This window comes from Vicugna pacos, chromosome 35 (genome assembly GCF_048564905.1).
Source record: "Vicugna pacos chromosome 35, VicPac4, whole genome shotgun sequence".
In the NCBI taxonomy this organism is placed as follows: Eukaryota; Metazoa; Chordata; class Mammalia; order Artiodactyla; family Camelidae; genus Vicugna; species Vicugna pacos.
The window spans coordinates 16,524,144-16,538,452 of NC_133021.1; the positions used below are offsets into that span (position 1 = coordinate 16,524,144).

At 44.6% G+C, this 14,309-nt stretch overlaps 1 protein-coding gene across 10 annotated transcripts in view; it reads right to left on the reverse strand.

The window, feature by feature from the left end:
- The window catches only part of LOC140691477 (uncharacterized), a 58,409-nt gene that overhangs the window by 18,340 nt on the left and 25,760 nt on the right, over window positions 1-14,309 (reverse strand). For 9 of the 10 annotated variants that reach the window (XR_012067120.1, XR_012067119.1, XR_012067122.1 and 6 more), the window contains 15 exons: window positions 13,976-14,107; window positions 12,592-12,613; window positions 10,988-11,076; window positions 10,439-10,513; window positions 10,246-10,350; window positions 8,510-8,582; window positions 6,291-6,429; window positions 4,818-4,916; window positions 4,072-4,132; window positions 3,924-3,959; window positions 3,718-3,848; window positions 3,506-3,600; window positions 2,251-2,321; window positions 1,728-1,881; window positions 693-751 (listed from right to left, as the gene is read on the reverse strand). Coding sequence is in view for 5 of the 10 variants with exons in the window: in XM_072955113.1 (XP_072811214.1) it covers window positions 693-751; window positions 1,728-1,881; window positions 2,251-2,321; window positions 3,506-3,600; window positions 3,718-3,848; window positions 3,924-3,959; window positions 4,072-4,132; window positions 4,818-4,916; window positions 6,291-6,429; window positions 8,510-8,582; window positions 10,246-10,350; window positions 10,439-10,513; window positions 10,988-11,076; window positions 12,592-12,613; window positions 13,976-14,107 (1,341 nt within the window). In the remaining 5 variants the exon portion in view is untranslated. Of the gene's footprint in view, window positions 1-692; window positions 752-1,727; window positions 1,882-2,250; window positions 2,322-3,505; window positions 3,601-3,717; window positions 3,849-3,923; window positions 3,960-4,071; window positions 4,133-4,817; window positions 4,917-6,290; window positions 6,430-7,933; window positions 8,023-8,509; window positions 8,583-10,245; window positions 10,351-10,438; window positions 10,514-10,987; window positions 11,077-12,591; window positions 12,614-13,975; window positions 14,108-14,309 lie in introns of those variants that run through there. The other variant, XR_012067123.1, reaches the window with a different exon arrangement.

The following is a 14,309-nucleotide window of genomic DNA, read 5'->3' on the forward strand; positions in this document are numbered from 1 at the left end:
TGCCAGAGGCACAGGATCCATGAAAACAAGTCAGCACAGAAAAGTTTCAACAGCTCTACAACTGAGGTGAACGGGTACAGTAACGCCACAAAGGACAGGAGAGTCCGCTGCACGTGGATAGCTCAGGGAATGCTGGGAAGACCGCACTGTTTCGTAAAAGAGAGATCCAGTGCAGAGGGGGGATGTGGAGGGGCTCTGGGGAAGGGCAGCCTGAGTAAAAGGAGCAGGTGGGAAACAGCATAAGGCATTAAGGAAACTAGAACACTGTTACTGGCGGTGGAATGGGAAGACAAAACATGCTGCCTTCAAAATGAACCACCACTGAATTAATTTCAAGTGAGGACGGCTAAAACAAGAACCAACTCCAAGATACACCTAACTTTCCCAGGGATGAATTTCTTTTCAATACCCTCTAATAAACTGTAACGGAAAGACCCTGAAAAAAAGAATTCACATACAGAGACACTGGTTTCACTAGGTGAGTCTGGAAAATTAACACAAGTGCACTATCCAGTCCTACGGCATTAAGCACAGAATCACATCCTAAACTGTAAGTTAAAAATGTAAGTCAAAAATTCTCATCAGCAGATGCAAACGTGAAAATGCACACTCACACCAACCCCCGGCTTATGTTTCAGAATCCCCTGATACTTACACAGTCACACAAGGACATTAACAACAAGAGACGGTACCTCCTCAGAGGAAGACTCTCCTCCTCCTTCTTCTGCAAAGTGGTGCACTGACATACCACCTGTAAAATGTAGTTACAGGTACATTAGTGAGAATATTCACGAATGCAAATTACAACCACCACGTGCGTCTATCTCCGTCCGTGGATATGTCAAAACAAAAGTGGCAGAAAAGAATTTCAAAGAGTTAAGAGCATTTTTCTGGGGGGGGAAAAAAAAAAACAACCCCCCCAAAACCCAAAAGCTTAAGTCACGGTTGGGATAGATTTCAAACCAAGCAGTAAGAGGAAAACACGTAAAAAGAATGGATATCCAAGTCGGGTTTGCGCACTATGTACTTCCAACATTTGAAGTTCGTTCCTGTTTTTGTTTTTTCTTTTCTTCCTTTTTTAAGTGGAGGTACCGGGAATGAGCACACGGAATTCGGCATGCTAAGCAAGCATTCTGTTTACCACTAACCTATATCCTTCCCCGAGTAAACTAGCTTCTCGGCATAGATAAAATAAAATACAAAAAAACTCCTTCACCGTTCACTACCTTACAAAACATGTTACTTTGCTGAAGCGCGGAAGACCTTTGAGGCTTTCTTCCCCGTATCACACTAAGTCTCACATCAGACCGAGTGGGAGACAGGTCTCAGGGACCCTTGACTGAAGAGACCACAGGCCACGGGTTCGGGTGTTTCTTCCATAACCGATCATCGGCTGTGGAAGGTCAGGGCTCCACTCGCTGCCGACAGTGACAGGGGCGGGCTTCTCCTCCAGGGAGCCCGGAACGTGGTCTCTGTTGAAGGCCCGTGTGCAGAACCGACACGTCTGCCCTCCGTCAGAGGACCCTCTTTCCCTCTACAAGAGACACCTCCCTCCCCAGGGCAGGACGGGGAAGACGCGGCCCATCAAGTGCGTCTGCTAAGGGACCAGAGGGACGCGGCCGTGAGCCCAGTCAGGGCCGCCCGTGCACGGGGAAGCCCCGGAGAGCGACCTGCCCTTCTTCTGCAGTGACTCAAGGAAGAAACAGAGGACTATGCTTTCCTCTTACCGAGCGGAGCAGCTGGCGGTGGGGGGCGAGGCGGCACGGGGCACCAAGGGGGAACAGGTGCAGGTGCCCAGCTGGGCGACGACGGGCCGCACGCGGGGCAGGCCACGCAGACTGGTCCTGGGAAAGGTTGGGGCCCTCCGGCCCACGGGGTGGCCTGCAGGACAGAAGGGAGAGCTGGGTTGGATGACAGACAAAAGCGCCAACGCCGACAGGAGCCGAAACCCAACGCAGCAGCAGCTGTCGGCACCGGGCACCCTCCCCTCCACTGGGTGCCCAGGCGGCAGCCAAGCGCCATGCTCTCCATCAGCCCTGGTGTCTGCCTGCAGCCCAGTCTGCACAGGAGGACTTGGGGACAAAACACTGTTGTCACATGTCACAGTGATCACAGGGCATCCTTATCTCGGAATACCAAATCCATAGGGAAGGGCAGGCAGGAAAGGATTTTTCGAAAGGAAAATGGTATTTCAAGAGATAATTTCAATAGAAAATGATCACTGGAACACAAGTGGAAAAAATTACTTACCTGGGCTTCCTCTCCCTCATGAGCCGGGAAGGCGTTGCCATTCCTAACAGAGGTGCCACCCGGCCCTGAAGCTGTAAAGGGAGAGGAGTGCTTAATGCGGATTCTCTCTGACAGAGGCCTTGCGGGGGAAACATGAGCCGAGCCCTCGTGCCCTCCTCTAGTAGCTCTCACTGCCGCCCGCGCCCCAGGCTCTTCACAGAGGCCGCAGGTCTCCCTCACGCCTCAGGTGACCCCGAGGATGAGGGGAGACTGGACCCCTGATCCATGACGAGGACACCACAGAGCCTTGATTCAGGTGTTTTCATAGCTAATCACCCTGGACGGGGGCTCAGGGCTCAGATCCCTGGCAACCAGCACTGACACAGGGGACTCACAGCACACTTCAGGGCAAATCAGTCTGTACACAGGTTATACATTAAAGTAAGAAGAGTCTTTCATAGGAAGAGTATCCAAAAACCCTTGACTGTGAGCTCCACCTCTTCCTCCTCAGCCTGTTGGTAAACTGTTAAAAGCCTTCTGTCTGACAGGATATGTCTTGTATAAGTGACCAGATGTCATGTAAACATTTATGAAAGAAGTGGCCTCAATGACTCATGTTGTAATCACCGGCAAAAGAATGGTGAATTACATGGAGAAGCTGGTGGGAGACTTTTTAGAGTTACATGTTAACTCTGGGAGAGTGAGGTTACGCAGTCATGTCACTCACTAACTGGCTACTTTAGGTCACTGTGCAAGCTTTTTTATAAGAATGAAGGGACCTGCAAAATTAGTGAAGAAATGCCTGCTGCCTTAAAGCAGATCTTGAATAGAATATTTATCCACCAAGGCAAATAAAGAAAAATGTTTTTCTTGTTATGACATACTGCCTTCATTCTAAAACGTCATCCATGTTATTTTCCTGAAATGAGAAGGAAATTCAGCCTTCAACACCGTGTCAAGGCGGAAAGAGGGGGCTGACGCTCACGTCTTCTAGTGCACAGAAACCAGCCATGCCAGCCACGCCAGCCAAGCAAGGGCCTGGGGGGCGGCCTGCAGTCCCTGGAGGGGAGTGAGCTCCACCGCTCACAGGGACAGAGCCCTGCTGGCTGGTGGCCCGTGAAGAAAACAGCATCTTGTCACCCAGCTGTGAACCTGTTCCCCACAGTGAGTGTGTGGTGTGGTATCCAGGAAACCCGACAACTACCTGGAAAAGCAGCCCACTGGGTGACTCCTGCTGCAGAAATGGAGCTGCCGCACTTCACAGTGCGCTCCTTACCTCTCAGGGGAGGGTGCAGCCTGTACGGTCCTTCTGGGGTGGGCTCCTGCCTCATGTATTCCTCTGCCTGCCTCCGTCTGCAGATTGCATCCAATCTTAAAGATAAAGAATGGCTTCAATACGAATTACACCACCAATTCTTCTACTAGGCACAAAACAACCAGTCCTTAAAAATCTCAAAACACCCGTAAAAATGTGTCAAAATTCTGTACCTCTGTTTCAGGTGGGCAACTTCCCTTCGCTGGTCCGAGTTGTCCCTTCGCAGGTCCGAGTTGTCCCTTCGCAGGTCCGAGTTATCCCTTCGCAGGTCAGAGTTGTCCCTCTCCAGCTCCTGAGCCCTGAGCTGTGGGAGAAAAACACATCCACGTTCAGTTGTGGTCAACTGTGCACAAAGGGAAGGAAGGAAACAAATTCTTACCGAGCTGTCTTGGGCCTTCTTCTCGGCAAGAGCGACCTGAAAAAGTCAACACATCAAGAAACACCCCATGGTGAGGGGTTCTCAGGGCCACAGTAACCGTCTGCATCAGGTTCTCAGGACTCGGTGTGTCAGGAGGAAGGCAGGTTACCTGGTGTCTCCAAGTGATCTCTGCTTCCCGCATTTGAACGTGACATTCTTCAAGCTTTATCCTATGAGTTACAAATTGTTCCATCAGAGAAGACACAATGCTGGGTATGCTGTTAAGTAACCTGCCCCAGTCCACGTTATCTGCACTGCACACTCACACACATCATCTCACCGCTCAAGACACACTGCACACGGCTGCAGAAGCACAGCAGGGGAAAGCTGTCGCTGCAGCCACTCCTTCCGTCACCGTTACTGAACGCCTGCCGGGTTCTGAGCTGACACAATTCCTCCTCCCGTTCTCAGCATTTCCCTCACATGTCCTGTGCTGAGCATCTTTCATCACAAAGCTTGATTCTTCCTTTCCTTACATCCTGACCCTACTTCTTACACCTGGGTCTCCCCAGCAGCACGGGCATGTTTATTGGTCTGACTGACGCTACAGTAAACTGCTGTCCTCAGGGTGAGAACGGTTTATAGCACCTTCAGAAACATCTCTGTGAACCTTCTCTCCTCTCAGTCTGGCCAGCACTGGGGGCCAGGAAATTCTTAGTAAGTTAATACTTTTTAAAGTTAAACATTTAACTTAACATGTGTAAAACTTAACACTTTTCCTCCTGTGTAAAGCCATGTATACAAATGTCTTTTGTTTGGGTCGGTTTATGATATTGTATCTAAACATTTTAGAAAAGTTTTCAAAAAATCCAACAGGTGTTTTCAGAGCCACAGGTGCGGAGGAGCTGAACTCACTTGTACTCTCTTGTCTCCTCTTCAGCCAATTTTGCCTTCTCCTCTGATGCCAGAAGCCGTTGCTTTCCCACCAGCTCACATCCGTTCATGTCCACCTTCCTGAAAGGGGAAAGAAACTCTGAAATTCTGCCAGTTTCTCTCCCAGAAACTGGAAGGGAAGAATTCCATGTTCCTTTCGCCCTTCCCCATAAATGTTCAGGCTGATAAATACACAGGAAAGAATTAAAGTACCCTCACTAATAAATATGAAAAAACTACACTCAGTCCTCTGGCAAGTGCTTGGTATCTGGGCTTCCTTTCAGTGTCCCCACCCCTACTCATTTGTGCATAAAGTAAACACACAGGAAAAGCCCATGTGAGGTGTGCTCTGCCCCCCCCCCCCCAGGCTCAGGATCCTGTGCCTGGGGCAGCGCGAGCTCACTGTGTTTCAACGTGGGATCAGGGTCTGACCAAGTCATCACAACCAAACACATTAGGGTAAAGCAAGCATTCATGACTTGTTTGATTTCTCCCACAGAGAGCCCAGATTTCAGTCAAAACCTGGAGCAAAACCTGATCCTTTAGGAAATATAAGGAAATGTTTGTTTTTGAAAGCAGGTTAATGGGTGTGACGTCCATGACCTCTCCCTGAGAATGACAGGAAACTCTGGACAAATTATGAAATCCATGATCGAATGTACCAAATTGCTAACAAGCCAGGAAGGGACATGAGGCCAAGGTGGAGAAGAATAAAGCCCAGGACTGGGCCCACCTTCCCCGGGGATCACCCGGTAACTGCAGAGGAAACCACTGAGATGCAGAGCAGCCTGGCAGCCAGTGCCCCCTACGCACGGGCACCGCAGTCAGGCAGCTGGAGCTCACGGTCTGTCAGCGAAGGTGATCCCTAGAAAGACCCACAGGCCTTAGCTGGGATCTCACGAGAGCTACATGCCAGAAACAAAGGTGGACAGGAGACACACGGGCCTCACGAGGGCTGGCTGCACTGACTGATCTCAGCTGCTAACTGGGTTAACAGGATGCAGCCCTGCTGGCACCCTGACCACCTGCCAGCTGTAACGCCCACCTTCTCTGCAGCAAGTTAACCTCACACGAGGCCTCAAATTTTCTCTATTTTCTACCCAATGTCTAGAGTTTATTAAAAATGATAGACACATAGCAGGTCATGACACTTTGATGTGGCTGAAACCTAAGGACAATAAAAATGGACCTAGGGGGATCCAGATAATGAAGTGACTAAATCTGGTCCAAGAACCCGCTAAACTCTCAACCTAATACAAACAAGACTCTGGTAACCAGTTAGAATGAACAGAAGCAGCAGATTACAGAAATCAAGGTCGAAAAATAAATGCACATCTGTACTGATTGAATATGGTAAAGAAATATGGTGTTAAGTATTCTGAAATGTATTACAATATCCACATAACTCCACACATTCATTCACACATTGTCATAATTAACACGGGAACATCTTACCCTTCAGTGTCCATAGTTCTCTGTCTACTGATTTCATCAAGGACACGTACTTTCTTCACCTCCTCTTGGAAACTGTCTTCCTCACGTTCTTTCAGAGATCCCGATGCAGCATGGTGGTCTTGCATTTTCTTTTTACTCTCTATAAACATAAAACAACTGGCTTTGTGTGTGCACATGTGCACTCAAGAGCTTGGCTGTGCCGGGGAGTGGAGAAAGGAGAGAATTCTGAAGGCAGGAATCCACTTTTTACCTTCCCAGTGCAAATTCATTGCTATTACAGGCATGTTTCATTTTACTGCCCTCCCTGGTAATGCATATTTTTAAACAATTGAAGATTTGTAACAACCCTGAGTACAGCAATTCCATTGGTGACATTTTTTCCTGGCAGCATTTGCTCATTTCTTATCTCTGTGTCACATTTTGGTAGTTCCTGAAATATTTCGTTCTTTATCATTTTAATTAAAACAGGCATGACATTCCTTTAAGGCAAAGCCTAATTCAGCGGAAGTCCCTAATTCTCAGCAATTCTATAAACCCTGAGAGAGGTGAAGAGGCTTCAGAAGAAAAGTGTGAAGCCAGCAGGGGGTTGGCCCATGAAGTTTAAGGCAAGATTCCATCTCCACTGCATACTTGTGCAAGGTAAGGCAGGAAGAGCTGACCCAGAGGCTGCTGCAAGTGCTCCAGGAGATGAAGCTAAGACAGCTAATGAAGGTGGCTGCACTAAACAACAGGTTTTCAATGCAGAGAACTGCAAGGGGAGGCCACCCAGCACTGTCACAGCTGGAGAGGAGTCAGCGCCTGGCATCAAGGCTTCAATGGATAGGCTGATTTTCCTGTTAGCGGCTAACAAAGCCAATATTCATTTAACATTATGAAAATCCTATGTCCCATGAGTATCAAGTGAAATCTACTCTGTGCTCTATATATAGAACAAAGCCTGAATGACAGCACATCTATTTACAACATGAATATTTTAGCCCATTGTTGAGAACTACTGCTCAGAAAACAAAACAAAACACAAAAAAAAATTTCTTTCAAAATATTACTGCTCATGGACAATGCACAAGTCATCCAGGGGCTCTGATGGCGATGCATGAGATGAATGCTGTTTCCATGCTTAACACGACATCTATTCTGCAGCCCATGGATCAGGAGTAATTATGACTTTCAAGTCTTATTATTTAAGAAATACATTTTGGAAGGCTTTAGCTGCCATAGACAGTGATACCACTGATGGGTCTGGGCAAATGAATGGAAAATTTTCTGGAAAGGATTCACCATTTTACAGGCCATTAAGAACATTCGTGATTCATGGGAAGAAGTCAAAATATCAACATGAACTGGGGTTTGGAAGGAATTGATTTCAATCCTGATGTGTAACTTTGAGGGGCTCAAGACTTCAGTGCAGGAAGGAGCTGCAGATGTGCTGAAAATAGCAGGAGAACTAGAGTTACAATTGGAGCCTGAGGATATGACTGATTGGCTGCAACCTCATGATAAAATGTGCATGAATGAGGAGCTGCTTCTTATGGACAAGCAAAGAAATTGGTTTCTTGAGATGGAATCTACTGATGAAGATGCTGTGAAGAAGGTTGAAATAACAAAAGACTTAGAAGAGCATATGAACTTAGCTGATAAATTACCACAGAGTGTGAGAGGACTGACTCCAATTTGGAAAGAAGTTCTACTGTATGTAAAATGTGTCAAATTGCCTGCGACAGAGGACTTGTTCCTGAAAGGAAGAGACAATCCTGTCACAAACTTCATTGTGGTCTTATGTTAAGAAATTGCAAAAGCCACACCGATCTTCAGCAACTGCCACAATGACCAGTCAGCAGCCACCAACATTAATTCAAGACCATCCACCAAAATGACTGTAACTCAATAAAAAAAAGTAAAAAAAAAAAAAAGACCATCCACCAACAAAAAGATTGCACCTCACTAAAGGCTCCAATGATGGCTAGCAGTTTTTAGTAATAAAGAGTATTTTCATTAAGTTATGAACATTGGGGTTTTTAGACACAGTGGTATTGCTCACTTAATAGACTACAGTATAGTATAAACTTAACTGTTATTTGCACTGGAAAACCAAAAAAAAACCCCAATAAATTATTTGACTCTATTTATTATATTTATTTTACTCTAGGGGTCTAGAACTGAAGCCACAACATCTCCCAGGAAGCCTGTATGTAAAGTTTTCTTCCCGACAAGCAACATACCTTCCAGGCTGCAGTCCTCAGTTGTCACAGCTTGCTGCATCGAACCCTCAGATCTGGTCTTCGAAACACCTGGCTGTAAGATAGACGTGAGAAGACATTCAAGAAGTACTGATCCACAGCAATGTGAACATACCTAACACGAGAGGAATCGTACGCTTGGAATCAGCTAAGACAGGCCATCTGCTTTACGTGCATTACAGCACAATTAAACACTGACACAGTGATGCTCGGTTCTCTGAGGTAAGCATCTCTGGGGGTGAGTAACATTCCTTACTCTCTTCTTGCTGCTGAGCTGAACGTCCTCCTGCACATGCATTTCTTCAGATTTCACTGTGGCTTCACAGACATGAGATTTATTAAGAGCAATTTCAACTTAAAACATTCTCACTGATGACTAAATTCCCAAGAAAAATAATTTGAGTAGATATCAACATTTAATCTTATAAAACATGAGATTGTTGTTCCTTGTGAAAGCTAATGTGTACAGTGGAAATCCTGCTGCAACTGGAGGCATTTACCTCAAATTCCTGAAGTGTTCATTGAAACAGCACCTTTCAAGTTCTCTGGACATGTTCCTTTTTCCAGTATCTCCACACAGGACAGAAATAAAGTATGCACTAAGATTTCAATGAAAACTCAGGGTGATATGCTTAAAAAGTGTAATTTTTTTTCCAGAAACAAAGTATTTTGTTAACTGCAAAACAAACCATAGAAAATAAATATATTAGCCCTGGTACATGTCCAAAGACTTTGGTGAGCATTCTCTCCAGAAGATATTAAGGCAGTGAAATGAATCTCAACATACAAATCTTATAAAGAAAGGAAAGCAAGTGTTATATGTTCCCTTACACATGCTTGAAAGCATCTGGGACTTTCCCTGAATTTCAGTTTGGGGCTGAAGACAGTGCTCCATTTGAGAGTTTACAGCAGACAGGGCCTCTTCTTTCAAGTTCTAGCACTGGGCGTCCTAGCAGCTCGTTCTGACCCTTTGCATTTTGCATTTCCTTCTTCAGCTGGTCCTCTTCCACTGCCAGCCTGCCAATCTCTTCCAGAAAGTCTTGGTTTGTTCTGATGGGCAGTTGCTTCTCTTCAACCCTTTTGGAATCCTGTCCCTTCTCAGCCAGTATCCACAACTACCCTTAAGTTTCCTGTGATGGCAGCTGATCCAGGTTGAGCCAAGGACAAATGTCAAGCCCATAAAGAAATGTGGAAAAAAGAGACCTCCAGGCACAGATATTTCCTCGCCTCCACAGGCTTCCTCCTCACTGGACAATGGAGGGCATGACTGGACGACAAGGGGAAGCAAGGGTGGTAAACTGCTAATGTCAAAGAGCTCACAAATGAGTGTCCCTGGTGAAATATAAACAAAGTTTACCCAAATTCACATGAAAAATTCTCTGTTTAACATCAACAGGGCAAGGAGCTGTGCACCTAGTCTAGTAACTTCCTTCACCTCTCAGGTATTTCCTGGCATCTTCTGTGTATCTTGGAGGGCAGTGTGAGTGGTGAGAAAACCCTCTAGGTTGTGAAAATAAGACATATTTCCTAGTCTCTGAAATAGAAAAAGTCACAGAGGTTTTAGTCCATGAAATTCTGGGTCATTGTTCACAGGGAGGTTCCGCTCCTGGGCTCTCACACTCTGCTGTGGCCAAAAGCAGGAGGAGCGGGAGCGCGCAGCTCGCCCAGGGCACAAAAAGCCTCAGAAGCCCGGCTATGGTCAACGTGGCAACTCTTACCAAGTGTGGACTCTTGGCATCCCTTACTGCCTGCAGCTTAGCTTGAGCAATCTGAATGATGTCATTCAAACGTTCATCCACCCTCTCAATGGTTTTCAAGTTCTCCTTCAATGAAACATTGAATTAGTAACAATTACTCATTACTTTCACTTCTGTTTTCAGAATGTAATCTAACAAGAGAAGAGGTTCGTACCTTAAACTTCAATGATTTCTCAGAGAGCATCTTTTGCCTGATGGTCTCCTTTAAGCATTTCTTTGCGTTGTTGGTCTATGCAACAATACAATGAAGGAAACCGAATTACAAATACTAATTACACTGCTAGCTGAACCTATCTTGTGTGTGACCCCTTCCACTAATACAGAAAGTGGTGCTTTACATCTATGACACTTGCTTTATTTTTTTACTGAGATACAGTCAGTTACAATGTGTCAATTTTCTGGTGTACAGCATGTTTCAGTCACATACATATATACACCTATGTTTGTCTTCACATTCTTTTTCATTATAGATTACAAGATATCAAGTAGAGTTCCCTGTGCTCTACAGAAGAAATTTGTTTTCTGGGGTTTTTTTTGAGGTTTTTTTTTTTTTTTTTTTATCTAGGACACTTGCTTTGAACCTAGACCTCTTATGGAACACATGGAACAGGACAGTAGGATGAAAGAAAAAGAGAGCCAAATAACTGAACTGAAGGTGAAATCTCACACACACAAAAAAAAAATAGCAAAAAGACAAGGATACCTTCTGCACCCAAGCAGATATATTTTCTGCAAGTTCTCTGTTTTCGTTCTCCAAATTCTTGATCTGCTCAGTCATCTGCTTTAAATTAACTAAAAGGAGATGAAGTAATTTCTCATATTGGCAAGAAAACCCAGTAGAATAGAATTATCATGATTTATTAGCAGTAGAGACATGTCTGGCTGGCACTATGAGTATAATTAACTTTTTAGCTTTACTACTGTGCCTAAAGGAAGCAAATCTTAGTGGCATTCTAAATGTTAGATCATTGAGATTCCTAGTTTATTAGTTTTTTTCAAAGATGCAGAAACACAATAAAAAGTCTTCCCTTAAATTCTCTCCCAGCTATAAGCACCATTCTTAGAAAATTCAATCATTCAAATACTTCTGACATCACCAGAGATGAAAAAGAAAAACCAAGCATCCTGTCCCCTTAACATTCTCTCCTCCAATTACTAAGGTAAGTAAACATGCCCCTGCTTAAAAAAAAAGAAAAAAAAATAGAACCCTTATCCCACGCAGGTTCACCCCACAGCCAGGCCCTATCTGCAGCACCACAGAAGGCAAGTTCAAAACATCGCCTGACTGGGCCTGCACAGGCCTCCAGTGTCTTCCTGCTGCCTGGCAGATCATCTTTCATGAAAACCATGCTGGGGGCCCTGAAGGACAAGGTCGCTGGAATTAAACACTTTGGTACCATGTGGGCTTCCCCACCTAGTCACTGGAGGACCTGGATAACACACAGGCCCTAAATGACAAGCTTTTCCATCGCCAGGATGAGAATGTTACCATCACTGCTTCAGGAAAGCAGCACACGTAAAACAGCCAGTCACAGGCGACTCCACATGTGAAGTTCTAGAACACAGCCCTCAGAACCAGACTCCTCTCTCAGGCATCTAAGTCCCTCATCTGACCACACAGTGCACAAGCATCTTCTCTCTGCCCAGCGGGGACGCTCTGATGCTGAGATCCCTCTTCTCAGCACCAGCCCTTCTGCATCATCAGTCACCAACAGCAGCCCTTGAGGGCCTACTGAGCGCCGGGCAGCCACCCTGCCCACCACGCACAGCCCCACTCAGTCAGCAGAGTGTGAAGCCTGCACAGAAAGCATCATCCTCAGGCTGAATCACTTCCATTAAGTCCCCACTGCCATGAATGGCTCCCTTCACTTGAGTCACAGCCTATGGTTTCCCCTCTGCTGTGACACACACTGCCTGGCTACATCTGCATCCCTCCCTCAGCCTGGAGAGTCCTGACAGGCTCAAGTAGTGTTTCAGCATCTTTACTTTTCACCAAGAGCCAGCTCATGTTATGGACTCACTCTGAACATTACACTCTTCTCATCACCTGCTTCCTAAAGGTTGCTATGCAAAATTAAACTCATCCTAGTCTCCCTACTCCTGTGACTCTCCTGGCCTCTTGGCTCAATAGATGCCAACTTCCTCTATGATGTCATTTAGACACCATCGCAGGAGTAAAATTTTCAAGAGTTGAGAAGTCAGTTAGACATCAGAAGTCATTGTGTTTACTCTTAGTTGAATTAAAATCCACATCGAATCCTGGTATTGAGAAAATATTACAAAGGAAACTAAGCCCTAATATCTTACCTTGACACACTGGAGGCTTTACCTAGGAGAGGAAGAAACATTAAATTTGAAGTCAAAACATGTAATTAGTAAATCTATAATTTCTAATAAACTATCAAAACAGTAATCCATTGAAATCACAATTATCACTTTGGTTCAGCATAACAATTAATATGATTAAAAATCAGGAAAAATCAGAATTTCCTACTTAAGGCATGATCTTTCACTCACCATTTCTGATAGTACACTGGTAAATAATTTATTTTAGAACAAAAGATCTGCTTACATTCTATTAAATAAACATCACTGTATTCAATTTTCATAATGCATATTCATATTTAACAACACTGAACTATATTATTTTCATGATGTGTTGTTGTAATGCATCATTTATCTAATTTTTTTTTTTTGGTCAGACCAAACATCCACTTAAGTCCAGAACCTGGATTGTTGTGTAACCTTCAAAAGAGAGACAGAGACAGAGAGGAGAAAACTAAAAGAAAAATAAAGGCAAAATCTTTATACTAAGATTAAAATGCACCCCTTTCATTCAATGAAAGGTTTTCTGAAATCTTATAGAGTTGACTGTTGAATTGATAAGCAATTGTAACATATGTCGTAAGATTTGTCAAGACCACTAAAAACAAATGGACATCAAATGAGACATCAGACGAGAACGAAAGTGAGCAATGGCTGTAGTAAAAGCACACGTAGCAGCAGGACAGACAGCGACCATTTTCAAGAAGCGAACGTGCTTCTTGACTCAGAGACAAGTCATCGTCTGAGGAGTAATAGTTCAGTAAAACCCAGGCAGGACTCCACTTTAATACCGTGTAAAGACACATTTCCCTGACCCTTAACACATTATTTCTTCATTCAAAACTTTAAGTGATGATCAGAGACTAAGGCCAGCCCCTAACCTTGCCAAGATATTGGAATATCATCACAGTGTCGAAGCTCCAGTGGCAATAATATGGCAATAGAAGAATGCATCCACGGAGGGCAAACAGAAAACCACAGATGTTCCCTTAACTTCACACTTGCTCGGGAACACTGAGCTTCCCTGTCCCCTGTCACCCAACACACAGGCAGGGGCAGGTGGAGAGATAGATGGGCTCACCAAATACTTAACCTTCCTGTTTTGTTATTGAAGAGAAGAGTTTATAAATTGCCATTATCTCATTGAGAATATACTGTTGTCTTGCTCAATGAGTTCTTAGTATAAAGATTTTGCAACAAATCTCCATTTCAAAACTAATTTGTGTTCAAGTTAGTAATCTAAAAGGAAACAAAGAAAAGACTCCTGGATTCTGGCCCAGGCAGGCAAATAAAATGTCCAGTGACTATAAAAATTCCTATTAGGTGTGATTAAAAAGACAGTGTCAGGTACTTTAGTAATACTCACAGCAAAGACGGTCCTCCAGATGAATAAGAGGAAACTAGAAACTCCCCAGGAGGCAGCAAGAAGAATAAGCTTCCACAGAAGTTCATAAACATCAGACCCAGGGTGGAAAAGGAGAACGAAAGTGTGAAGGATCTGAAAAGATATTGGATATAATGAGGAACCTCAAAGACATTCACAGTGTATATGTCACAGAGAATCATCTTTAGAAACCCTCAACCACATCCTCAAATAGCTCCACAGAGAGGCGAGAAGGGACACTTGAGTTCAAAGGAGCTCTTGGGAGTGTGGGCATGTTTACTGCCTTCATTTGGTAATAGTTTCACTGCTGCACACA